General features: G+C 42.5%; 2 protein-coding genes across 5 annotated transcripts in view; both read right to left on the bottom strand.

Moving 5' to 3' along the window:
* Nucleotides 1–6728: 6728 nt before the first annotated feature.
* Nucleotides 6729–15064, bottom strand: LOC149753452 (uncharacterized). Its single transcript, XM_089923492.1, has 3 exons — nt 14755–15064; nt 13114–14011; nt 6729–6826 (listed from the first exon to the last, which is right to left on the bottom strand). Exons 1-3 carry the CDS (start codon nt 15022–15024, stop codon nt 6729–6731), a joined length of 1266 nt encoding a protein of 421 aa, XP_089779618.1. The 5' UTR covers nt 15025–15064.
* A 10612-nt stretch (nt 15065–25676) lies between these two features.
* SPI (BEACH-DOMAIN HOMOLOG A1) overlaps nt 25677–27746 on the bottom strand; it is a 48552-nt gene continuing 46482 nt past the window's right edge. For all 4 annotated transcript variants that reach the window (XM_088721610.1, XM_088721611.1, XM_039128936.3 and 1 more), the window contains one exon: nt 25677–27484. In XM_088721610.1, the coding sequence (XP_088577736.1) occupies nt 26306–27484 (1179 nt within the window). In that variant the 3' untranslated portion in view covers nt 25677–26305. The remainder of the gene's footprint in view (nt 27485–27746) is intronic.

Here is a 27746-nt window from a genome sequence, read left to right as displayed (position 1 = left end):
AAAAGATTACCCCGTGGTATCAATAGGGTAAAACACTTGAGCACCGCAGCGGATTATCAAACCAAAAGAAGAAGAAATAGGAAGAAAATAGCAAAGCAAACACAAAGATGTAACGAGGTTCGGCTACAAGTAGCCTACGTCCTCCACCGCTCCAAATCTCAATTAGGATGAACAGATTACAGAGATAGCACACACCCGAACGATCACACGCGATCGCTCTACAAGAGATTCACACAGAATTCCCTTTGCACAAGAAGTAGGATCCCAATCCTCTTCTTCTCTAGAACCCTAGCCGCACAAAACAAGAGTCTCTCTCAAAAATATCCTTGAATATCTCACCTCCTAGGGCTCTCATGAGTCCTATATATAGTCTCAAGACCTTCAGATGATCATAGCCGTCGAAACGCCACCAAAAACACCAAAAGAAAATCGTCCGTACGATTTTTCGCGAGCCCGAGTCGACTCGGCTGTGGTTCGAGTCGACTCTGGCACGTCTGGACAAAACTGGCACGATCTAGAGTCGACTCGACTGTAGCTCGAGTCGACTCGACGATGCTTCGAGTCGACTCGACTGTATCTCGAGTCGACTCTGATAGTTGAGACAGAAACATGGTTTTCTCGGTCTTCTGGCCTTTCTCCTCCCGGGTCGACTCGACTGTTCCCGAGTCGACTCGACTGTAGCTCGAGTCGACTCCGACAGTCCGCCAGACAGAATTATGCAGAATTGATTCTCCTTCAATTCTCTTCATCACCAATGGCCTCCACATACCCCAACAATCTCCCACTTGGAGACCTTGGGTATATCCTCTTGTTACTTGGCTCTCCTCTGTGCTCCCACTGAAACTGAATCATCCTAGTGAGATAGGTACGATGCCTCCTCAACGTCTTCAAGCATGAAGACCAGCAGAAGCTGAACAACTCCTCAGCTTCTCCACCGTGACGACCTTCGTCAACATATCTGCAGGATTCTGACTTGTATGAATCTTCTCCAACTTGACGAGTCCCTGCTCGAGCAATGACCTTACAAAGTGGTACCGTATGTCAATATGCTTCGTCCTTGAATGGAAAGTTGAATTCTTTGCCAGATGAATTGCACTTTGACTATCTGAATATAACATGCAATCCTTCTGCTCCTTCCCAAGCTCCTTCATCAAGCCCTGAAGCCATATTAGTTCCTTGCACGCCTCTGTGGCTGCCACATACTCCGCCTCCGTAGTCGACAATGCAACAACTGGTTGCAACCTGGAAATCCAACTGACGGCTCCACTGCCCAGGGTGAACAAGTACCCTGTCGTGCTCCTCCTGCCGTCCAAGTCCCCTGCCATGTCTGAGTCCACAAAGCCCTGTAACCGGATCTCAGAACCTCCATAGCACATTGATATGTGCTCCGTGCCTCTCAGATACCTCAGTATCCATTTGACCGCACGCCAATGCTCCAAGCCTGGGCAGCTCATAAAGCGACTCACAACTCCCACTGCTTGAGCAATGTCAGGTCTCGTACAGACCATAGCGTACATCAAGCTCCCCACCGCCGATGCATACGGAATTTTTGACATATTGAGCTCCTCCACCCGCGTCTTCGGACTTTGTCCTTTTGAAAGCTTTAAGTGGGCACCTAGTGGTGTGCCAACAGGTTTGGCACCCTCCATGCAGAATCTCTTGAGTACTCGGCTGATGTACTCCGCCTGAGATAGTCTAAGGATATGTTTAGACCTATCTCTGCTGATCCGCATCCCAAGGATCTGTTTCGCTGCTCCTAGATCCTTCATTGCAAATTTTCTTGACAGCTTCAGCTTCAATTTTGCAATCTCATGCATGCTAGCTCCTGCAACTAACATGTCATCAACATATAATAGCAAGATAATATAAGATGTACCGAAGTCCCGGAAGTAGCAACAGTGATCCTCCTGACATCTCCTGTATCCTATCTCAAGCATGTAACTATCGAACTTGAGATACCATTGCCTGGGCGCCTGTTTCAAACCATAGAGGCTTTTCTTCAATTTGCAAACCAAGTCACCCGTGCCAGCTGCAATGTATCCCTCCGGCTGCTGCATATATATCTCCTCATCGAGATCTCCGTGAAGAAAAGCTGTCTTCACATCAAGCTGCTCTAAGTGAAGATTCTCTACTGCCACCATGCTCAGCACCGCCCGAATAGAACTCATCTTGACTACAGGAGAAAAGATCTCCGTGAAGTCGATACCTGCTCTCTGTTGAAATTCTTTTACAACCAGCCTGGCCTTGTACCGTTTCTTCCCATTCTGCTCTTCCTTCAGCCTGTAAACCCATTTGTTTGACAGTGCTTTCTTCCCCTTGGGCAGATCCACCAAATCCCACGTTTGATTCTGCTCCAATGACTCCATCTCATCATCCATTGCCAACTCCCACTCCTTTCTGGTATCAACCTCCAATGCCTCCGTGAAGCATTCAGGTTCGCCATTATCTGTGAGCAGCAAATAACTAAGAGTCTCATCATACCTTTGAGGAGGCTTCCCATGAGTACTACGAGTGGACCTTCTTAGTTGTGGAGAGGGTGCCAATACTTCAGGTTCTTGCTCTGACTGAGTCTTCTGACCAGAATTTGTAGACTCCTCTTCAGGATCCACAAAACACGGCTCAACAGGTTTTGTTTCTGATTCAGTGCTCTGCTGCATTTTCTCATTAAATACCACATCATTACTACGAATGATCTTCTTGTGTTCGGGATCCCAAAAACGATACCCAAGCTGTTGACCTCCGTATCCAACAAAAATGCACTTCTTTGATTTGGCATCTAATTTGCTTCTTTGATTGGAATCAACATGGACATAACTGGTACAACCGAATACTCGTAAGTGTGCCAAATCAATCTTCTTCGCTGTCCATGCTTCCTCAGGAATTCCAAATTCAAGTTTCTTTGATGGCCCTCTGTTGATCAAGTAGGCAGCAGTGTTAACTGCTTCTGCCCAAAACTGCTGTGGCAATCCAGCATGTATCCTCATACTCCTGGCACGCTCATTAATTGTTCTGTTCATCCTTTCAGCAACTCCATTTTGTTGTGGTGTCCCTGGAACTGTCCTCTGCCTGACGATCCCAGCTTCTGCACAGTAGTCCTCAAACTCTCTGCTACAATACTCACCACCGTTGTCTGATCTCAGGCATTTTAACCTCCTTCCTGTCTCGAGTTCTACCATTGCCTGCCATCTCCTGAAGACCCCAAATACCTCTGACTTGTGCTTCAAGAAGAACACCCAAAGCTTCCTGGTAGCATCATCAATAAAAGTAACATAGTACTGAGATCCACCAATGGAAGAAACCGGTGCAGGCCCCCACACATCCGTGTGCACGAGATCTAGCTTTTCTTGCTTCCGAGGTTTACCTTCTTTGTTGAATGAAACACGCTTCTGCTTTCCGAGAATACAATCCTCACAGAAGTCCATCTCAACACTCCTGAGACCCTGCAGCTTTTCCAACTAGTGCATCACCTCCAGTCCCTGATAACTCATGTGCCCAAGTCTGCAATGCCATAACTTGGCATCCACATCTGCTGCAGCAACTCCAATAGAGTTTTCCGTGCCGTTGGCGATATAAAGTGTCCCAACCTTCTTGCCACTAGCCACCATCAACGAACCCCTGGATATCTTCCACTGATCAGCTGTGAAAATAGTCTTGTACCCCTGGCTCGCCAACTGTCCAACAGAAATCAGATTCCTCTGCAGTTGAGGCACGTGCCGTACGTCCTCAAGCTCAAGTGAAGATCCAGAAATCAACTTCACTTCCGCGCTTCCCCTTCCTTGTATGGTGCAAGGCTCTCCATCCCCTAAGTAGACTTTGTCGAAGTCTTCCTTCTCATATCCTCCAAGAAGCTTCTGTTGGGATGTAGCATGGAAAGACGCGCCTGAGTCTATCACCCAAGACTCGTCACCGGTAGATAAAGATAGAACGAGGGCATCCATGTCACCGTTTTCAGCAAGATTTGCCAGATCCTTGCTGACTCCTTCGGTGTGGTCGCCTTGCTTCCCTTTAGGAGATTTGCAGTCCCTCCTAAAGTACCCCATCTTTCCGCAGTTCCAGCACTTCGCTCCCTTATTCTGAGGTGCTCGAGACCTGCTGGATCTCGACTTCGAGTCGCTTCAAAATCGACCGTCCTTCTTTTGTCTTTTCCGGTTAGAGATGTTTAGTGCACTTCCAGACGACTCCGTAGCTCCAGAAGATTTACTTCTTGCTTCTTCACTCAGAAGCACTCCCACAACGTCATCAAAGATCAACTTCCCCGTCGCCGAAGAGTTGCTCACCGCCATCACCAGGCCCTCCCAGCTATCAGGCAGTCCGGAGAGGATTAGCAATGCCCGAATCTCATCGTCAAAACTAATCTCCACTGACTCCAACTGGGCCGTGAGTCCGTTGAACTCGTTGAAGTATTCTGCTACGCTGCCGCCATTTTTCATACGAAGATTAAACAACCTCTTCATGAGAAATACCTTGTTTGATGCTGAGGGTTTCTCGTACATCCGCGACAATGTTGCCATCAACTCCATCGTCGTCTTCTCGTTTTTGATGTTGAATGCCACTTGGGATGCAAGTGACAATCTAATGGTGCCGAGCGTCTTCCGATCGAGGACCTCCCAGTCTTCATCGGACATCTTCTCTGGTTTCTTCGCTCTACCTCCAAGAGGTAAATAGAGATCCTTTTAGTAAAGATAATCCTCTATTTGCATCTTCCAAAAACCAAAGTTCGTGCCATTGAACTTCTCAATTCGCAACTTCCCTTCATCCGCCATTGCAGAATACCAATAGCTCTGATACCAGTTGTTGGCAGCGACCCGCACCGGAACCCACTCACACCGGTACAACCACCAACGTCGGACAAGCAAAGAGAGAAGCAAACGGATAAGCACTCTCTCGCTCCCTCGACACCGGACTCAAGGATCACCGCTTCGCTTCCGCTACGAAGGGCAAAAGATTACCCCGTGGTATCAATAGGGTAAAACACTTGAGCACCGCAGCGGATTATCAAACCAAAAGAAGAAGAAATAGGAAGAAAATAGCAAAGCAAACACAAAGATGTAACGAGGTTCGGCTACAAGTAGCCTACGTCCTCCACCGCTCCAAATCTCAATTAGGATGAACAGATTACAGAGATAGCACACACCCGAACGATCACACGCGATCGCTCTACAAGAGATTCACACAGAATTCCCTTTGCACAAGAAGTAGGATCCCAATCCTCTTCTTCTCTAGAACCCTAGCCGCACAAAACAAGAGTCTCTCTCAAAAATATCCTTGAATATCTCACCTCCTAGGGCTCTCATGAGTCCTATATATAGTCTCAAGACCTTCAGATGATCATAGCCGTCGAAACGCCACCAAAAACACCAAAAGAAAATCGTCCGTACGATTTTTCGCGAGCCCGAGTCGACTCGGCTGTGGTTCGAGTCGACTCTGGCACGTCTGGACAAAACTGGCACGATCTAGAGTCGACTCGACTGTAGCTCGAGTCGACTCGACGATGCTTCGAGTCGACTCGACTGTATCTCGAGTCGACTCTGACAGTCGAGACAGAAACATGGTTTTCTCGGTCTTCTGGCCTTTCTCCTTCCGGGTCGACTCGACTGTTTTCGAGTCGACTCGACTGTTTCCGAGTCGACTCGACTGTAGCTCGAGTCGACTCCGACAGTCCGCCAGACAGAATTATGCAGAATTGATTCTCCTTCAATTCTCTTCATCACCAATGGTCTCCACATACCCCAACACATTGATAGGCCGATTAGCTCACCACATATTCAACATGAGGGTCGATTTCAGATGGAGGTGTTGCCTCCTCGAGGTCATGAAATCACTCGTCCGACCTATGCACCTCAGCCATCTTGATCTTGAGAGGTCAGTTAGCTCGCTAGGTCTTTGGCACAAAAACCAATTCAGGATGCAGGTGTTGCCTCCTCGAGCTGTGGAATGGTTTGCTCGACATGTTATGTTCAAAAGAGCCATCATCGATGGTCAGTGAAGGGACTCACCTGACAATAAAATTTCTGATTGGCATTTATTGGAATAGACACCCAACAAGGATGACTTAGGTTCACGCTCTTGTTATAGGTATTGTGATTAGTGGTTTTTGAGAGACACACTTGATCACCTTCGGCTCATTAAAGAGCAAGTTGCTCATTAGAGAGTAACACCCCTTGAAACACTCTTGACAATTTTAGGAGGAAATAGTGTTTCATTCATTGAGGTTGTGTTTACATAAGATATCTCTTACAGATAATACACTTAGAGATCGGCTGAATTCGATGTCCCAAGTATATGTGACCCAATGAAATGTTGTAGGCAATAAGTTTTGGGGCGGATGACCTCCAATACTCGATATGGTCCTTCCCTATTTGGTGCAAACTTACTTTATTCTACTAGTTAGGTCACCTTAGTCTTTTTAAGCATCAAATCTCCAGGTTGGAAAAACTTAACGTTCACTCGAGCATCATAATATTGAGATACTCATTATTGATATGTGGCCATTCAGATCTAAACTCGTTTCTTTGTTTCTTCCAGTAGATCCAAGTTAGTTCGGAGGTCTTTTGAATTTCTTTACTCGTTGAAGTAGTCCACCTACTGGAGGGTAGACCAATCTCCAAAGGGATCACAACTTCAGTGCTGAAGGTGAGATTAAAGGATGTTTCTCCTATTGGAGTTCAATGAGTAGTTTGATAAGACCAGAGAATATTGTGGAGCTCGTCCATCTAGAGCCTCTTTGCTCAATCTAGTTGTGCCTTCAGGACCTGCAGAATAGTCCTATTGGTTACCTTGGCTTTCCCATTGGCCTGAGAATGTTCGCTCGAGATGAACCAATGATCTATATGAAAGTCGATGCAAAACTCTCTACAGTAGGCAATGTCGAACTACCTTCTATTTCAGTGATAATGGCCCGAGGAAGTCCACACCGGCATATAAGGAACTTCTATACGAAGTCTTGGGCGTTCTTCTCAGTGATCTAAGCTAGTAGCCAGCCTCAATCTACTTAGTAAAGTAGTCGATGGCCACTATTAAAAATTTTCTATGTCTAATGCCATGTAAGAATGGTCTGATAATGCCCATCCCCTATTGGGAAAAAGGCCGAGGAGCGTTGATTCGCATGAGAGAGGCTGTCAGCTGTCACTAGATGTTCACATTGTCACTGACATTAGTTGCACCTCTTTATCAAGTTAGATGCATCCTTCTAGATGGTCAGTTAGTAATCGCCTTGTTGGAGGACCATGTAAGCTAAGGCCCACACTACCCCCCAAGTGGTTTTGGCAAATTCCTTCATCGACTTTTTGGAGTGCATATTCGACTTCAGATGGTTAGAGACATCAAAGGAAGGTAGGATGAATGACCTCTTATGGAGCTTTCCCACCGGGAGGATGTAGCATGGGGATTGAATTTTAAGCCTCCGAGCTTTTTTCTTGTCCTCGTGAAGTCTTCTATCTTAAAGATAATTGATGAGGGGGTCAATCCAACTCAACTCAAGATTAGCTTGTAAAACTCAAGCTAGCTCATCCTCAATGCTCGACTTGTCGGGCACTTCAAGATATGACATTGTTGCCCAGAGATGGTCACCCAAGAGGGAGGGTGAATTGGGTGTTTTAAAACTTTTGTCTAATTAAAAAATAAAACACACAAATGTATGAGCTAAAGCTAAAATAAAGCTATGAAGACAAACAATCGCAAACACAAGCTTTTATAGTGGTTCGGAGCCTCCACTGCTCCTACATCCACTCCCCAAAGCACCTTTGGAAATTTTCACTATAATCCAAGATTACAGTACGGTAGTTTTGCGAGTTCACTACCCAACTCGTTGTTTTACACCGGGCTAACAACAAACCCTATAACCCCCAATTTCACTTAAGCTTCGGACGCCTTTCCCTTGTTCCAAGTCCCTTGACTGGAACAAGCACCACAATGAAAGGTTTTACAAAGGATTGAAAAACTCTAAATAAGCAAATATGACAATGATAAACAATAGAACCCGGAAGAATCCTTTTGCCGTTGGAAGCGTGGGAAATGATGATTCTTCCGATGTGGATCGCGTAGGCTTGAGTATGAGCTTTGAATCCCGAGCGGAAGAGAGTGGTTGAGCTTGAAATCACTTGGGAAGCTTGAAAGCACTTGATTTCTTCACTTGAATGCACTCACTCCCTTGAACTTCTCTCTCTTGCTTCTCTCTTAAATGATCTAGCTTTTGGTTGGTGAAGAGTTGTTGAGAAGCACTTAAGAGGTCCCTTTTATAGCCCAAAAAGCAAATATAGCCGTTAGAGATAAAGTAAAAGAGATTTGAAATTCAAACCAAACCTGCAAAAGTTGTCAGTCGCGTCCCAGGCGCTCCGGAGACGTCTCCGCTTCAACGCGAGACGTCTCGGCTGTATAAATTTACTTTTCACTTTGTTTGGGGTCGACTCGGCACTTTACGGGGACAACTCTGGAATTGTATCGTTTGAATCCTTGTTTTTCTGTTTTTCTGAGAGGGTCGTCTCTGTACTTTACGGGGACGTCTCGGCTTGTTTGCACTTTTTGCATGGGGACGACTCCGCTGCCTTGAGGACGACTCCGCTGTAATAACTCCGAAAAACATGTCTTCTGGAATTCTCTGAGAGAGTCGACTCCGCTCTTTCAGGGGACGTCTCCGCTGCCTTATCACCGAAAATGACATCCTCTGGAAAACCCTGAGAGAGCCGACTCCGCTACCTCGGGGACGACTCGGGAAGTCTGCTTTTTACTTGCGGGGACGACTCCGCGTACGGTGGGGACGTCTCGCGCATATCTCTTGAAAACTGCCTTTCTGCCGCCACTGAGAGAGTCGACTCCGCTACTGAGAGAGTCGACTCCGCTATCGCGGGGACGACTCGGCAGGTGCCGGGGACGTCTCCAGACGTGCCAGTTTTTCCTGTTTGTGCCAGAGACGTCTCTGAGACAACCCGGAGACGTCTCGGCTGTCCCTGAACTTTTTCTTTCATCTCAAAAATTCTTCAATAAGTCCTTAAAAAATCATGAAAACTTGCCTAGACATTTCTTAACAATATTCTTAATAAAATACATGAAATCCTCAATTAAATTGTTAAGATAAATGGAATTATACTCTAGTATTTTGTATTCATCAAAATTCATTAGGGGGTCAACAATCTCCCCCATTTTGATGATGACAAAACACTGAGTATATGCAAAATTCGAAATTTAAACATATACACAGTATTTGATCAGATGTACAAGCATAATGTTTTGATTAGAGCTAGATACAGTGTGCATAATTCAAAATAGTCAATTTTCAGTTCTATCATTATGCATAAGATTGATCTTTATAGCTCTTAAGCAATTTTGGCATATCAACTGAATTTGAATTAAGTTAAAATTTGAAAGCTAAGTTCTTTTTGACTCCCCCTTTCTTTTCCAGAAGGGCAATTATCTAAAAGCCAATATTTTTCAATTTTATCTTTTCTAATTCAACTTTGGAGTATGAATTTCGTATTTTGCATTCCAATGTATCCAATATCCATATTGGTTCTACTCTTGGTTCTACTCCCCCTTCTATATATCTACTCCCCCTTTTTGTCATCAACAATGAAGGGGACAAATTATCCTTCCATGAACTACTCAAGGAGATTCAAGTTGTGCTCCCCCTGTCCAAGTTATTTCTATTAAAGAATTTTAGTCATTCATATCACTCCCCCTTTGTTTTGGAATTCATTTCAGACTCCTCTTTTTGTTTAACATAGTTATCACAAGATGTGCTCCCCCTGTGTCATATGCATGGATAAGTTGTGTTGAATTTGAATACTTAAGGTATGTTATGAGATTTTTATGGCACATCACAAGAAACACATACACAGTCACAGAATCACATACACAGTAGCACATACACAAGGTTTCAAAAGAAATTGTATTCATGTATCATTGTAAACCTTTGAAGTCAGTACATAGTTAAAAGAAGAAATCATTACAAGTATTGATTTCTACTACAAAAAGTGTTTCAAAATAGCCTAGGGTATACAAAAAGAAGATCCCTAGATGTCTACAAAAAGTCCCTTATCGGCGACGTTGCTCATAAGCCCTACAAGCTGCATCTATAAATGCATTGATTGAATCCATTAGGGTCTTGAACTGATCTCCCTGTGACTTATGGAAGGCGGCCACGAGTGCTTCAAATTCTATGGTTGCCATTTCAATTCTTCCTCTAAGTTGGGCAACCAAGGTGCCCACATTTCCTTCTGGGCTTGTCAACTCTTTAAGACTCTTTGAAATGGTCTTCAAACTGTCCTTTAGCTCAATTGATCTAAATGTTTGGGTGGCACCCACACCAACTATTTCTTGCGTTGTAGCTTCAATTTGAGCTCTAATTTCCTTCAGCTCTTGTAGAAGCCCTTCATGTGAAGCTCTGATGGGGGCCAACTCAGTAGAGATCATGGATTTCATTTCCTCCCTCATCTGCTGGCAAATGACAGATGCTAAGGTACGCATCTGGTCTTCTGATAGGAAGGAGGGCCCACTGACTGGAGGAGGTGGTGGCATGGATGTGGAAGGTCCAGCTGAGCTGGAGGGTATATCAGGGAAATCCATGTGGCTGGGTGGAGGAGAGTGGTGGTCAGACTCCTGATGTGGGATCTCAGGCTCTAGGGTTTGAGCTTTTCTTTTTGGTACCTTGACCCAAGACCCATCTACCTTTTGAAACTCCATTCTTCGCATTGTGCCCTCATTATAGTAGTCGGTGTTTCTCAAGGGTTTTGCAGGTTCATTTTCGGGAATGTGAACCTTAAAGTGTTTAAATACTAGGGTAAATATCATGCCATAGGGTATACTAAACCTAGAATACCTATGACATAGAGCAATGTAGTTTAACATGAGTCTAGGGAGGTTTAGAGGAATCCCTAGTAGGATATGGTGCATGATAACTAAATCTCGCTCCGAAACAAAATCGAAGCGACCGGTTTTAGGAAACAAGACCCGGTTGACAATACTTAAAAGTAATCTCATCTCGGCATTTAGGTCTTGTGAGTTCACTACATCAAGAGGGCCGCAGTCCTCTCGTCCTAAAAGTAAGTTTAGGGCTATTTTTCTTTGGGGATGTGAGGTTGGAGCCTCACCGTCCTTAGGGATTTGCAAAACAGTGGATAAGATGTCCTCATTAATTTCTACTAATGTCCCCCGGACATATGCAGTGTACCCTAAGTCCCCTAAAGCCATATTACTAAACATTTCTCTAACAAGGCCGGGGTAGGTCGAGGTATTGAGGGTACAAAGGTGCTCCCACCGTTGGGCTCGGAGTCTCTCTCCAATAGAGAACCCCTCATTATCTAGAAAATGAAAATCTATGTACCTCCCGGTTGTTACTGTGCGATTTGCACAGGAAATGGTTGTGGTCGGCGGAGCAACCGGAGGAGACGGCGCGGAAGGTTCTTCCCTCCGTTCCTCACCGTCGGCCGCTGCCCTAGGACGCCTCCCACCAGTCCTCCTAGCTCTTTTGGGTGCCATTGAATGGAAATCCTAGGGAAATGAGGAGAAAGAGGCTAGGGTTTGTGTTGGAGAAAAATGGAGGCTAGGGTTTTTGTTTTTGTCGGGGATGAAAGGGGAAGCTCGGGTCGGCTCGAGCTGTTTCGACCTATTTTAAAAACCCTCGTTCGGTCCCCGAGACGTCTCCGCGACTAAGGCGAGACGTCTCGCCTGGGGGGACGTCTCTGCGATTTGCCAGAGACGTCTCCGGCACTGAAAAATTTCAGACTGAATTCTATCTTTTCCAAATTTTTTATTTAATCACCCTAATCAACATGATTTCTTTTGATAAACACAGAGTGAATTTGTTTGTGATCCTCCCCCTTAATAATACATCCTATAATAATTTGATAATGATTTTTGAATTATTAATATTGAAATGAGGAATGTTTGACCAAATTTCGAATACCTATGAAATAGGCTCTAAAAATATCTCCATGAAGAGTCCAAGGGAGGGTAACCATCCTCCGGAAAGTCAAACAGTTCGTCATTTAGCTTAGATGAATTCATGCTTTCACTTATGTTTACCTTGAGGTGGATTACTAGTTTGAGTAGCAAAGCAATGCAATACAAGTTCAATTTATTTGCTAGGATCATACAAGCTCAAAGCATTCCTTAAGAAGTTGAATCTATCTTTACAAAGAGGCTTTGTAAAGATATCGGCCAATTGATTTTTAGTACATACATATTCAATCATCACATCATTTTTCAGCACATGATCCCTAATAAAATGATGCCTAATCTCTATATGCTTTGACTTAGAGTGTTGGACAGGATTTTTTGTTAAATTAATTGCACTTGTATTATCACATTTAATTGGTATATTATCCATTTTGATACCGAAGTCTTCAAGTTGTTGCTTAATCCAAAGAACTTGGGCACAACAGCTTCCAGCTGCAATGTACTCAGCCTCAGCTGTGGACAAGGCAACTGAATTTTGTTTCTTGCTAAACCAGGAAATCAAATTTGCACCTAAGAATTGACATGTGCCACTTGTGCTTTTTCTGTCGAGTTTGCACCCGGCAAAATCAGCATCGGAATAAGCAATTAAATTTATGTCAGATTGTTTAGAATACCATAAGCCTACATTAGATGTCCCTACCAGATATCTAAAAATTCTTTTAACAGCTTGCAAGTGTGATTCCTTAGGACATGCTTGGTATCTAGCACACATACAAACACTGAATAATATATCTGGTTTACTAGCAGTAAGGTAAAGTAATGAGCCTATCATACCTCTGTACAATTTGCACTCTATACTTTTACCTTTTTCATCTTTGTCAAGCTTGCAACTTGAGCCCATGGGTGTGCTGATTTCCTTTGCATCCTTCATCTTGAATTTTTCCAACATTTCCTTGACATATTTGGACTGACTGATGAAGATGCCTTCCTCTGATTGTTTTATTTGTAGCCCAAGGAAGAAGTTGAGCTCACCCATCATGCTCATTTCAAATTCTCCCCGCATAAGCTTGGCAAACTCTTGACAAAGACTATCATTAGTAGCACCAAAAATTATATCATCCACATAAATTTGTACAAGCAGTAAGTCATTTCCTTTTCTTTTAATGAAGAGGGTTTTGTCTACATTTCTTCTCTTAAATTTATTTTCAATTAGGAAATTACTTAATCTTTCGTACCATGCCCTAGGGGCTTGCTTAAGTCCATACAATGCTTTATGCAATTTATACACATAATCTGGATGTAAGTGATTTTCAAAACCTGGAGGTTGTCCTACATAAACTTCCTCCATTATATAACCATTTAAAAACGCACTTTTTACATCCATTTGATAGAGTTTAAAATCCATGAAGCATGCATATGCCAAAAGTAGTCTAATAGCTTCTAACCTAGCAACAAGAGCAAAAGTTTCATCAAAATCTATTCCTTCCTCCTGATTATAGCTTTTGGCCACTAGCCTAGCTTTGTTTCTTATTACTATTCCATCTTCATCTAGTTTATTTCTATATACCCATTTGGTGCCTATAATTGAAACATTAGGGGGTCTTTTCATTAAAGTCCAAACTTCATTTCTTTCAAATTGGTTTAATTCCTCTTGCATAGCATTCATCCAATTATCATCTTTTTCAGCTTCTTCTAGTGATTTAGGCTCGATTTGTGAAATGAATGCAAGATAATTACTAGTATTTCTTAGAGAGGATCTTGTCCTTACCCCTTGTGAGGGATCACCAAGGATTAGATCCCTTGGATGACCATGTGCATACCTCCATTCCTTAGGAAGATCTTGATTTCTCAACGGAGGTTGGTCTTCTTCTTCATCTTGCTGAATTGTATCTTCTTTGATCTCATCCTCTTGTTGTTTGTCTTGTATGGAGAATTCCTTCATTCGGTCTTCAAGTATACCAACACCAATGATTTGACCTTTAGCATTGTCTCCAAATGTGACTACTCCTCCTTCTTTTGATTTCAAAGTGACGAAGAGACTCTTGTCACCGGTCATATGCCTTGAGCAACCACTATCAAGATACCACATTCTCCTTTTATTCCCGGCTGCAAGGCATACCTGCAAAATGATCATGTGAAGCTCTTAGGTACCCAAGTTTTCTTGGGTCCTTCGTGGTTAGTGTAGTTGGTTCCCTTAGGCACCCATACTTTAGTTATGTTTTTAGCTTTCACAAATGTACTCTTGTTAGTTTGGATCTTTCTTTGAATACAAGAGTAGGCTTTATGTCCATTCTTTCCGCAATGAAAGCATGTAGGTTTTTCAGTTTTTACATCTTTTGCTTTTACAAAGAAATTCTTTAGATACTTTTGTTGTTTGTTAGTTTTATATCCTAATCCGGCTTTATTAAAAACAGCTCTTTGATTTGAAAGAATAAGATTTAATTTTTCAGAGCTTTGTGTGAATTTTTCAACAATTGGTTTGTATTTATGTACCTCATTCTTAAGATTTAAATTTTCTTTAACTAGTTCTTCCTTATCCTTTTTAAGGGATTCAACATTTTGTGCAAGTGAGGTATTATTATCGAGTAGAGATTTTACTTTTAGATTTAATTCCTTAATTAGTGTTTTTCCTGTTTTATTTTCAATGCTAAGTTTTAAGTTTCTATTTTCTAGGTCAATGGTGTTAATATTTTTAACGCTCTCCTTCTCAATCAATAGGTTTTCAATATCTTCTTTCAGTTTTTGATTGGAGGCTTTTAACTCTTTATTCTTTGCTCCTAACATACTACAATCACCCATAAGTTCTTGAAAAGCTTCATACAATTCTTCTAAAGTAAAATTTATAGTTGAGTTTTGACATACCTCGTCGTCTTCGAATGCCATGAAGCACAAATTGGCGGTCTCTTCCTTCTCTTCCTCGGAGGATGATGTGTCACTATCATCCCATGTTGCTTTCAATGCCTTCTTCTTCTTCTTTCCAAAAAACTTCTTTTGTTGAGGGCATTCGGAACGAATGTGTCCCGATCTCTTGCAATCGTAGCATATGATTGGGTCTCTTTCTTTTTCTTTTTCTTTTTCCCAATCATTTCTCCCTCCAAACTTTTTCCTTGGAAAGGGTTTCTTTTTTCTCATGAATTTTTTAAACTTCCTAACTATCAAACCCAAGTCCTCGTCCTCACTCTCACTACTTTCTTCTTCACACACACTCGAAGTAGCCTTGAGTGCAATTGTCTTTTTCTTTGGCAAATCATCTTCATGTTGCTTCATCGTGAGCTCATGCGTCATCAATGAGCCCAAAAGTTGTTCTAGCCCCAAGGTGTTGTGGTCTTTGGCTTCTACGATCGCCGTGACCTTTGTTTTCCATGCTTTCGGCAAAGACCTGAGAATTTTACTTACAAGTTCCGGATTAGTATAAGATTTACCCAAACTCTTTAGACCATTAATTATATCGGTAAAGCGTGTAAACATGCATGTGATGGTTTCATTGGGTTCCATCTTAAACAACTCATATTTGTGAACTAGAATGTTCACTTTGGACTCTTTGACTTGATTTGTACCCTCATGGATAACTTCAAGCCTATCTCATATTTTCTTAGCGGAACTACATGTGGAGACTCTATTAAACTCATTTACATCTAGAGCACAAAATAATGAGTTCATGGCTCTTGAATTGAGTTGAGCCATCCTATCATCATTCTCATCCCAATCCTCCTCAGGTTTGGAAACTTGAATGCCATTAACCATGTGTGATGGTTCTTGTGGTCCCTTGACTATAACCCTCCACAAGGCATAGTCTTGTGCTTGAATGAAGATTCTCATTCTAGTCTTCCAATAGGTATAATTTGTCCCATTGAAGAGTGGAGGTCTATTGGTTGCTTGCCCCTCAGCAGGAACATTGTTAAAGGGTGTTGCCATCTAGATCTTTGGCTAAGACGGTTAGGTCTTTCAAGAAATACACAGAGCACCTGCTCTGATACCACTTGTTGCCCAGAGATGGTCACCCAAGAGGGGGGGTGAATTGGGTGTTTTAAAACTTTTGTCTAATTAAAAAATAAAACACACAAATGTATGAGCTAAAGCTAAAATAAAGCTATGAAGACAAACAATCGCAAACACAAGCTTTTATAGTGGTTCGGAGCCTCCACTGCTCCTACATCCACTCCCCAAAGCACCTTTGGGAATTTCCACTATAATCCACGATTACAGTACGGTAGTTTTGCGAGTTCACTACCCAACTCGTTGTTTTACACCGGGCTAACAACAAACCCTATAACCCCCAATTTCACTTAGGCTTGGGACGCCTTTCCCTTGTTCCAAGTCCCTTGACTGGAACAAGCACCACAATGAAAGGTTTTACAAAGGATTGAAAAGCTCTAAATAAGCAAATATGACAATGATAAACAATAGAACCCGGAAGAATCCTTTTGCCGTTGGAAGCGTGGAAAATGATGATTCTTCCGATGTGGATCGCGTAGGCTTGAGTATGAGCTTTGAATCCCGAGCGGAAGAGAGTGGTTGAGCTTGAAATCACTTGGGAAGCTTGAAAGCACTTGATTTCTTCACTTGAATGCACTCACTCCCTTGAACTTCTCTCTCTTGCTTCTCTCTTAAATGATCTAGCTTTTGGTTGGTGAAGAGTTGTTGAGAAGCACTTAAGAGGTCCCTTTTATAGCCCAAAAAGCAAATATAGCCGTTAGAGATAAAGTAAAAGAGATTTGAAATTCAAACCAAACCTGCAAAAGTTGTCAGTCGCGTCCCAGGCGCTCCGGAGACGTCTCCGCTTCAACGCGAGACGTCTCGGCTGTATAAATTTACTTTTCACTTTGTTTGGGGTCGACTCGGCACTTTACGGGGACGACTCTGGAATTGTATCGTTTGAATCCTTGTTTTTCTGTTTTTCTGAGAGGGTCGTCTCTGTACTTTACGGGGACGTCTCGGCTTGTTTGCACTTTTTGCATGGGGACGACTCCGCTGCCTTGGGGACGACTCTGCTGTTATAACTCCGAAAAATATGTCTTCTGGAATTCTCTGAGAGAGTCGACTCCGCTCTTTCAGGGGACGTCTCCGCTGCCTTATCACCGAAAATGACATCCTCTGAAAAACCCTGAGAGAGCCGACTCCGCTCCCTCGGGGACGACTCGGGAAGTCTGCTTTTTACTTGCGGGGACGACTCCGCGTACGGTGGGGACGTCTCGCGCATATCTCTTGAAAACTGCCTTTCTGCCGCCACTGAGAGAGTCGACTCCGCTACTGAGAGAGTCGACTCCGCTATCGCGGGGACGACTCGGCAGGTGCCGGGGACGTCTCCAGACGTGCTAGTTTTTCCTGTTTGTGCCAGAGACGTCTCTGAGACAACCCGGAGACGTCTCGGCTGTCCCTGAACTTTTTCTTTCATCTCAAAAATTCTTCAATAAGTCCTTAAAAAATCATGGGAACTTGCCTAGACATTTCTTAACAATATTCTTAATAAAATACATGAAATCCTCAATTAAATTGTTAAGATAAATGGAATTATACTCTAGTGTTTTGTATTCATCAAAATCCATTAGGGGGTCAACAGACATCTTCTATAGGTCAGTACATTCTGAGGTGGCGAACTTCAAAAGTAGATTGGCCCTAAAATTTTTTGGCCGAGGAATTTATATGACCTCAAACTATTCAAAGGTCGAGGTGATGTCCTTGACCTTTTGAAAGTATTTCATCGTCATAAGGAACCTTGCTTTGAAGTCTCCTCAAACTTATCCGACGACCAATTAGGATTTGCTGAGAGCCTTTAGGTGCCGAACTTCAAATTCTTGGGCAAGTTTAAGACCGGTGAGGAAGGCCTCACACTCATCTTTGTTCTTGGATGTCTTGAAGCCAAAATTCATGGTATACTCCACCACAACTCTGTCCGGCCGGTAAGAAATAGCTTGACTCCACTTCTATTCGAGTTGGAGGACCCGTCTACATGGAGCGTCCAATAGTCTCCCAGCTTGTGCTCTTCGTGGTGACCACCACATCTTTGGAAATTGTGCACTCCACGAGAAAGTCATTCAGTGCTTGAGCTTTGGTGGCTCTCAGGGTTGATATTAAATGTCGAACTCTTCAAGCTCAACTGCCCATTTAGTCACCTTCTTGATGCATTCAACTTCTACGAAACTTGCCTCAATAGTTGGTCGATCAGAACGGTGATGAAATGGGTCTCAAAGTAGGGCCGAAGTCTCCTAGCTGAGGTGATGAGAGCACAAGCTACATTTTTTAGCTTAGGATACCTTATCTTGGTACCTCGGAGAACTCGGCTCATGTAATAGATTGGCCTCTGTACCCCATATTCTTCGTGCATGAGAATTGAGCTTGCAATGAAAGGAGATACTACCGCGTAGAGATAAAGCATATTCCCTAGACTTGATTTGGTGAGGAGGGGTGGCAAACTGAGTTATTGCTTGAGTTAGTCAAATACAATCTAGCACCCCTTGAACCATTGGAAGTCTTTAATTTGCCTCAGTGCTTTAAAAAAGGTAAGCATTCCTCAGCTAATCTCGCCACAAACCTGTTCAATGCCACAATTCGACCTACCAAGCACTAGACCTCCTTCTTCATCTTCGATAACATCATTTCCATCACCGCACGGATCTTTTCTAGATTTGCTTCAATGTGATGTCGAGTGATCATGAACCCAAGAAACTTTTCTACATTGACTCCAAAGTGTACTTGATTGGATTGAGCTTCATAAGGTACTTTTTCAATGCAGTGAATGCCTCTTCTAGGTTGGTCACATGCTACTCGGTTTTCTTGCTCTTTGCCAGTGTGTCGTTAACGTATACTTCCATGTTGTGATCGATCTAATCCTTAAAGATCTTGTTGACCCCGCGCTGATAAGTAGCTCTAGCATTTTTTAGTCCAAATGGCATGACTTTATGGTGGTGTAGCCCTTAATCAGTGATGAAGAAGGTTTTTTCTTTATCGTCGAGTGCCATCCATATTCGATTGTAGCCTGACAACACATCTATGAAGCTTAGAAACCCATACCCCGAATATTACATCGATGAGATGGTCAATCCTCAACAATTGGAAGCTGTACTTAAAACAAGCTTTGTTGAGGTTGATGAAATTTATACACAAATGCCACTTCCCATTGGTCTTTTTCATGAGGAAAACATTTGCTAACTAGTCAAGGCAGGAGACTTCTTGAATGAAGCCGGTTGCAAGGAGCCTGTCCACCTCCTCATCAATGGCTTGTAGCCTCTCTGAAGCCAAGCTTCTTTTTTCTATCGAACTAGTCTAAATGCTAGGTCCATGCTCAACCTATGAATAGTCACATTAAGCTTGTACTAACATATTATAGGCTAAGCATGCAAAAAATATTAGTGTTGTTCTGGAGAAAATCCATCAGCTGGGCTTTGGTAGTTTCGTCGAGGTTGGCCTCAATCGAGGTTCCTCAGCTGGTTCCCCTCACTTCTGCATTTGCTCGTCACCAGTATGAAGCCTACAATTTGGAGTGCTTCCATAGACTCCTTTCTTTAGAAAGATGCCACATAGCACTGATAAGCTAGTGCCTACTCGTCATGGACTTCTTCTACGCCATATCTGGTTGGAAACCTCATGAGTAGGTGGTTGGTAGATACTATGGCATGAACCCAAGTCGGCCCAAAATGGTGTTGTATGCCGAGGGTACTTTTATTATCAAAAAGTTGAGCATCATAATTGCTTGCTTTGGAGCCCGGTCAGCTATGACCTAGAGGGAGATAACCCCCTCTACAGAGATCAAAGGAGAGTTTATCCTCTTTAATCAGTCAGTAGACAGATTCATCTTGCAAAAGCCTTATTAAATAATATATCTGTCGAGCTTCCATTATTCACTAAAATATATATTTTACATCATAATTAGCGATGGTAAGGAAACTACAATGGCATCATCATGCGGAGTCTGTACACTCTCAATGTCAGTAGCCGAGAAGAAAATCATCTTGCCCATCCTCTACCTCTTCGAATCAAAGCTTCCTATTTAGGCAGAGCATGCATAACTCCTACAAACGAGCTCATTCCACCTGTCGTTGGATCACCGGAGATAGTATTGATGATGGCCGCAATAAGTCGGTTGTCAATTTGCTGTTCGAGGCAAGCATCTCTTGCCCCATATTGTTTCGATCTTATGGGTGGTCAATGAAGCGCCCAAGGTACCCTCACTGTATGAGGGCTTCGATATTGTTCTTAAGCTGCTAACAGTCCTCGGTATCATGACCGAAGTCTCGATGGAATTTAAATAATTTGATTTTATCCTTGTTTGTAGCTTCCCTCATCTTTCGAGGCCATTTCACATAGCGTCAATTTTCGATCTTCATCAAGATTTGTGGGGTATTAAGAGAAGGTTGTCTCCTCAGGACCTCGATTGCTCATCCTTTGTGTTGCCCAGATAGACAACCCAAGAGGGAGGGGTGAATTGGGTTTTAAAATAATTTGAATAATTAAAACGATGTGGTTGATTAATTAAAAACTATTGCAAGTTATTTAATTAATGCTAAGTGCTGTGAGTAATGTGACGGGAAGAAGAAGAGAGACAATCCAACACAAACACAAGGTTTTATAGTGGTTCGGAGCTAACCCTTGCTCCTACGTCTACTCCCCAAGTCTCACTTGGGAATTCACTATAACCCCCTTGGATTACAGCCGGTTATTTTCCAAGCTCACAACCAAACTTGTTGTTTTACGAGCTCACAACGAACTCGGTCGGTTTTCCCAGGCTCACCGACTAGAACCGCCCCGATTGTTTTTCCGGGATCACAATCAAACCCTTACACACGTTGGTTTTAACTCGGCTCACCAACCAACCACAATCCCCTTGATTCAATTCCCGATTGAACCAAGTAAATACAAGTTGTAGAAAGAAAACAGAAAATGAGCTTCTCAAAAAGCAGATGAAAACAATATGAACAATAAATGAAGTTAAGAAGCCTCAAACGCTTTTAGATTGGAGATGAGGAATGGCTTCTTAAACTTCTGGTCTCCTCTAGAAAGAGTAGTCGACTTGAATGCAGGAGAAGGAGGCTTTAATTGCTGGGAAGATGTAGTTGGAAGCAGTAAATGCAGATCTTCCTCTTTTTCGTTGAAGAGCACGTTGCAGAGCTTGAATGCTTGATTAGTTGGAGTGGAATGGTTGTTCTCTGCCTAGCTACAGTCCTCTGTGGCTATTTAAGCCAACCCCCACGGAAACTAGCCGTTAGAGTGCTTTTTCTGCCCGTTCTGAACACTCTGCGCAGCCTGACAATATGACCGTTGGTGGGTTGGAGTCGACTCGCGCGATCAGGAGTCGACTCGGCTGTAGCGGGAGTCGACTCAAGCTTTTTCGGAGTCGACTCGGCAACTGTTCCAAATTTGAATTAAAGTTGCCTTCACGACTGGGAGTCGACTCGTCTTGACCTGGAGTCGACTCGTCAACTTCTGGAGCTGACTTGGCAATTTTGGAGTCGGCTCATCCACTGAAGTCCGTGGATCCAATTTTGAATTTTGTCCACTCGAGTCGACTCGACTGTCCTGGGAGTCGACTCGAATCTCAGAGCCCGAACTCCCGATCCTCTGTCTTTTGGCTCGTCCAGTCTTGGAGTCGACTCGAACTTCCTTGGAGTCGACTCGGCTCTCAGTTTCCGAAAGATGGTCTTCTGCCTTTTGACGTGAAGCTGTCTTGGAGTCGACTCGAGCTGTCTGGGAGTCGACTCGAATCTCAGAGGCAGTAACTTGGTTTTCTGTCTGTCTTGGGGTCGCGGTGTCTTGGAGTCGACTCGCGTATTGCGGGAGTCGACTCGAATCTCAGAGTCCATAAAATGCTCTCTGACTTTTTCTTTGTGTACCGCTGAGAGTCGACTCATGCTTTCTTTGGAGTCGACTTGCCACCTATCGGAGTCAACTCGCGTTCCACTGGAGTCGACTCGAATCTCAGACCCGAAAACTGTTCTCTGACTTTTCTGCCTGTGACTGCTTGGAGTCGACTCTTACTTCCTTGGAGTCGACTCGGTGAACATCGGAGTCGACTCGCGCACTTCGGGAGTCGACTCGCTGATAGGTTCTGAGTTGAAGCTTTCTATCCTTCTGTCTGTTCTCAGTCGGAGTCGACTCGTACTTATCTGGAGTCGACTCGAGCTCGTGCCAGTGAACTTGATACGCTTGGAGTCGACTCGTGATACTCGGGAGTCGACTCGAGTCTCAGACATTGGTTCAAACAGACTCCTTAACTTATCCAAAAATTATGAACCAAGTCTTGGGACACTTAGACAGGATTTTCACTGAAACACTCAATTGAATTCATTAGTAATCAAAAGATATACTCAAATGCTTTGAGCTCATCAAAATCAAATGGGGTTTTAATCAATCACTCCACACTTTGCTTTTTTTTAGACTTGTTTCTGTCCTCCCAATCCCGCTTATTCTTCTTCTATTTGGACTTGTTTCTATCCAACTCTTGTCGAGTTGTTATTGAAGGATGATTCTTTTCTGAAAACCAGGTTCCTTTCCCCGCAATGGAAGAAAATCAAGAAAAAAATTCCGCAAAATAATGAACAGGTTGATAGAAACATAGATCTCACCACTAACAACCCAAACGTGTTGCCTCCCAAGAGACCCATGCTCAGTGCCTCTCCTTGGGTTTTTGTGGCTCTTGCAACTTTTGCATAACTTATGGTTCTAATGGTCAACCCTGGCTATTTATAGCCACCACATAAGATCCTAGGTAATGATATGCGTGGGATCTTTAGGGATCTCTACTCTCGGTCGTAGGATCACTGAAAAACAGTTTTTTCACAAAACCCCTTATATTCTTTTAATTTTACATTTTGGGCTTCTACAAATTGTAAAAATGTTCATCAACACTTTGCAATTGACTCCCAAGAAAAGAAGATTAATTTAATGAAATTTCTTTTGCTTACAATTTTGTTTATTTATTCTTCCACCACACTATATTACACATAAGCCAATAGGATCGAAAAATATCACTGATTAAATCCTTGACATATATAATTCTTATTCTGTAATTCACTTGGACCCCAAAAATTATTTCTAAAACAATTTCACAAATAAATATTTTATTTATAATAATAATAAAATATAATAAAATTAAGTTTCATAAATCTCACTGGTTAGTTATTCTTTTGGTCCAACCTCATACAGATATACTGAATATACTACCTCAAATTGAGACCGGTGAATTTTTTATTGAGCATCTATACAAATTTATCTAGTGCACTCAAGATCCAACTTTTGTATATATATTTGATCTTAACAAGATCATCAACAATTGACTCAGTCAAAGCACAAGAACACACCAAATATATCTACATAGATCTCTCAAATCAAAGAAAATATAAGCTAATTGTGTTGAATACTCTTTCCAACATCAGTGATCACTTTCAAAAAGTATTAATATTTGAATTTCGTTCAGTACATGTACCCACTCATCTGCTTAAGGTTTCTACCTCAATGACAGAGCCTGGCATAACAAGTGTAGGCCTTAAATATGTAACTCGGTCTAGAATAAAATGAGCTAATAAAGAACCGAAAAACCACTACTCCGCGCCTATGATTCATTAATCGTCGGTGTGGTCCTTCTACAATGTTACTCAAGATATATACCATGTGAACATCTCATATCACAATCAAATACCCAATAAACAAATAAACATATATGTAAAAAGGAGAAACAAATAATTCAATAATTATTAAAATTGATTTACAAATTGGTTTTTGAGGACATATATCTAACAATCTCCCATTTGCACTCAAAACCACTCATACACATATCTGATTCTCACTGACTCAAGATGGTTCTCAAACATCTTTTGTATCAAGGTCTTTGTGAATGGATCTGTAATGTTCTCTTTTGATGTTATCTTTAATATCACCACATCGCCCCGGTTCGCGATGTCGCATACGACATAAAATCTCCTCTCTACGTGCTTTGTCCTCCTATGAGCCCTTGGTTCCACGGCTTGTGCAATTGCACCATTGTTGTTGTCACAATAAATGGCGATAAGAGACTCAATCGATAGGATGACCTCAAATTCCTGAATGAACTTGCGAATCCACACAACTTTCTTTGCAGCTTCAATTGTAGCAATATATTCTGCCACAATGGTAGAGTCTGCTGTGGTTTTTTGCTTAATGCTTCCCCAACTTATTGCCCCTTTATCCAGTGTAAACACATATCCAGATGTAGATTTTCTATCATCAATGTCTAATTAAAAATCTGAATCAGTATAACCTTTGACAGCTAGTGGATCCTCACCTCCAAACACTAGAAAATAGTGTTTAGTTCTTTTCAGATACTTGAGGATATGCTTTACTGTTGTCCAATGCTTAGGGCCTAGATTAGACTAATATCTACTCACCACACCGACTGCATAACTGATATCTGGTCTCGTACATAACATTACATACATGGGGCTCCCAACTGCTGAGGCATAGGGACACCTCCTCATCTTTTCTCTCTCCTCTTAAGTCTTAGGACTCATTTTTTTTGAGAGATGAATGTCATGCCTGGAGGGTAAGAACCCTTTCCTGGCATCTTACATGTTGAATTTGAAGAGTATCCTATCAATGTAGTTAAGCTGTGAAAGTCCTGAAAGCCTCTTCTTTCAGTCTCTAAACAATTTGATCCCAAGAATGTAAGATGCTTCCTCGTTATTGAAAAATAGTTCGACAACCATACTTTTCACAGATGACATCGCTCCGATGTCATTCCCTATGAGTAGAATATCATCTGCATAGAAGACTAGGAATATAACAGTACTTTATAAGCATAAGGCTTATCCATATTTTGTGAGAAACCAAACTCCTTGATTGACTCGTCAAATCAGATGTTCTAGCGAAGTAATGTTTGTTTTAGTTCATAGATGGACTTGATCAACTTGCACAGCTTAAATTCACTTTCAGGAGATATGAAGCCCTCATGTTGTTCCATATAAATCTCCTCTTGGATATACCCATTTAAAAATGTGATTTTAACATCCATCTGTCATAAAGAACAGAATACTTATAGACTTCAACATAGCCACTGGCGAGAAGGTTTCCTCACCAGACTTCTTAGTATAATCCTTTGCCACTAGTCTAGTCTTGCTCCTCATTGTTATTATTTTTAATAAAAAAATTTTTTTTTTTGCTATCCTTCTAAGGATAAAGGCGCAATCAAGCGCTCCCGTAGCATTCTCTAAAGGCACAAGCTCACATCAATTTTTTTTCTCTCCACACGACAAATGCTTTTATCATTTAAAGAATCTTGATATATGAACCTTTGATAAGCATGTCATGAAGGCAAATAATTTCCAAGATGAAAAAGCATTTGAAGATTTCACATGGTTGCTAACAAATTTCATTTAGTAAAGAAAGTTACTTATTTAGAGTTGAGACATTATCAATAAGTTGGGTGTATAGGCTGCCTGGGATATAATCTCGAGCTCAGCCACAACCCTTCTTGGCCTCAACAGACGGAGATTGAGGGTAGAGCTTCAGAGGGGTGCTCAAAGGCTGTCACATTACATAAACAAGTTAATTGTTCAGAGATTCACTCATACGTTCGATGAGTTACGCCAAACTAATGGACTCACCAACTGCTAGACTCCACCCAATCCATCTAGCACTCAGCCTGGAGTAGGGCATGAGATGATCCAGTCCAATCTTCCTCTCTTCCCGTGACATGAATGAGACTTGTTTACTAATCTGCATCATAATCTCACTCCAAAAGGAGGAGAGGAATAAACATTGTGGCTCAACTCATAGTCAAACCCTAGTCAGTGCTTTCTGTCCAAACAAGTGTAAGGTTTTCTGTCAAGCTGTTTTCTTTATGTGAGAAAAAAAATACAGGGAGCATATACTTGCATCTGAGAGTGATGAGAAAGACAGCAACCTTTTACCTACATCATCCACAAAATAAGCTGAATAAGGGGTGCCAAATTACACCCTCGCAAAGAATGAAGACAACAAAAAGCTGAAGTTAATCAATCAATGTTCATCACTCCCACCCCACCTTTCATCATACTTAATCCCTCACAAGACATCACAGTCCCAATACATTCTATACCCATCCTATACAATTTTACACGCATGCACTGGTTACCACCTATTTACAGCAAAACAGGTAAATCCAGCAAATAGCGCACAGCATAAAATTAAACCAACTCCCTCACCTTGATATATTAAAAATCGAGTGCCTCCCTTCAATCTGTTAGCAGTCATGGACATGCCATATTGGTGTTATTGTTTCTGTTGCATGAGCTTATTAGAACTCTTCTGCGGCCCTTCAGCAAAGCCCCTTGTTTTATGTGTCACGTCTAGCCCAGCTCTTGACGATGCTCTTCACTCAAACAGGCATCAGAGTCGAGAAAACCGAGTCCTAATCAAAGGATCCAGATTGCTGAGGTATCTAGCAGCTGAACTTGTTCGAGTATCATCAACCTTGACCACGGGATGCTCTCAAGCTGTCTTCTGGTATGGTCCAAGACAGCAGGTGCCCACCAACATCCCCACTCAGCAACTGCTTAAGGTCAGATGCAAGGTGAAGCGCTGTAACTGGATGCTTGTGGGACTTGAGTACCTTGTGTAGAACCAACCTATACTCTGGTGCCCTGGTTAAGCCCAACCCACCCACGCCATTGGTTGGAGATGAGCTCCTTCCACTTGCCTCAGAAGAAGAACAATGCACCATCTTCCAGATCTTCACCGCCCCACTCTGATGACCTGTTACATACCAATTCGTATCCAGCCAATCAGAGTGCATTGGGCTTGTCACTGACAAAATAAGATCAGAAGGGAGTTGTGAGGTGTTCACAACTGCTAGACAGTCTCCATTGACGCTCCACACTGCAAGGAGAATTCCAGCAGCAGTCAGAATCTCCCCTGTGAGATCGTTTACATGGACAGCCGACACTCGTGCCGAGAACTCAGGGAGCTGCTTCACAAAGACCAAGTTAGTCAGATCCCAAAAGATGACAGTGCAGTCTTCAGAGCCGGTCACAATCAGCGAGTAAGGCTGGCTAACATAGAGGCATGTTATCTTGGCGGTGTGGGCACAAAGGGCGCGCTCCAATCTCAGGCGGAGTTGACCACGGATCCCATCTTTAACAAATCTCCAGACTGCAACTACTCCATCATCAGCCCCAGTGATCAGAATCTGACCATCATGACTTACTCCAGCGCACTGGATCTGGTTCCCTCCATGAAGGTTCTCATGAGTGGAAAGGAGTCGATCCTGGTCATAGCTCATTATTCTCAAGCTTCGATCAGGAAACCCCCATGAGATGTACTTGCTGTATGTTACCGGCTTAAGAAAGCTATTTGTCCCAGCAATAAGGACCTTTTCATGGAAAGTGACAATCTGAGAGATAGATGAAGAGAGCTTTCGAATCTGCTGGGAGACCAAATGGGCACAGTATCGGAGGGGATGAGGGAGGGATTTTCTGTCAGTTCTCCTCTTCGCATGGGGCTTGAGAAATAGCTGCTTCGGGGTCTGACCAAAATGATTGATTTGGGCTAGAATAGATGCCTTCATGGTAGGGTCTGTAACTGAATCTATGTCAACACTTCCTTCATAAGTGTAGTGATAGAAAACATTAACAGCTTCTTCAGCTGCCTGCATAAATAGTAAAACAACACTAGTTATGAACCACTATGAAATCAACATGTAAATGTAATATGTAGCAGATATCAGGCTTGAAATCAAAAGTTTGCCAAAGAAAATGTATATGAATTAGAGACCGAAAGTTTTAATTATTGTACTGGGTGGACCTATTTCTATGACACTCTTCTACACTTCTCCAGAATTATTACCAATATTTCCGAAGAACACAATGCAACTGACAGTTAAGTTCAGTTCTAACAGCCTTATTTGTTTC

This window comes from Phoenix dactylifera, chromosome 5 (genome assembly GCF_051530095.1).
Source record: "Phoenix dactylifera cultivar Ajwa chromosome 5, Ajwa_hap1_PhDact_Kaust_v1.1, whole genome shotgun sequence".
In the NCBI taxonomy this organism is placed as follows: Eukaryota; Viridiplantae; Streptophyta; class Magnoliopsida; order Arecales; family Arecaceae; genus Phoenix; species Phoenix dactylifera.
This window is presented reverse-complemented; position numbering and strand designations above follow the sequence as displayed.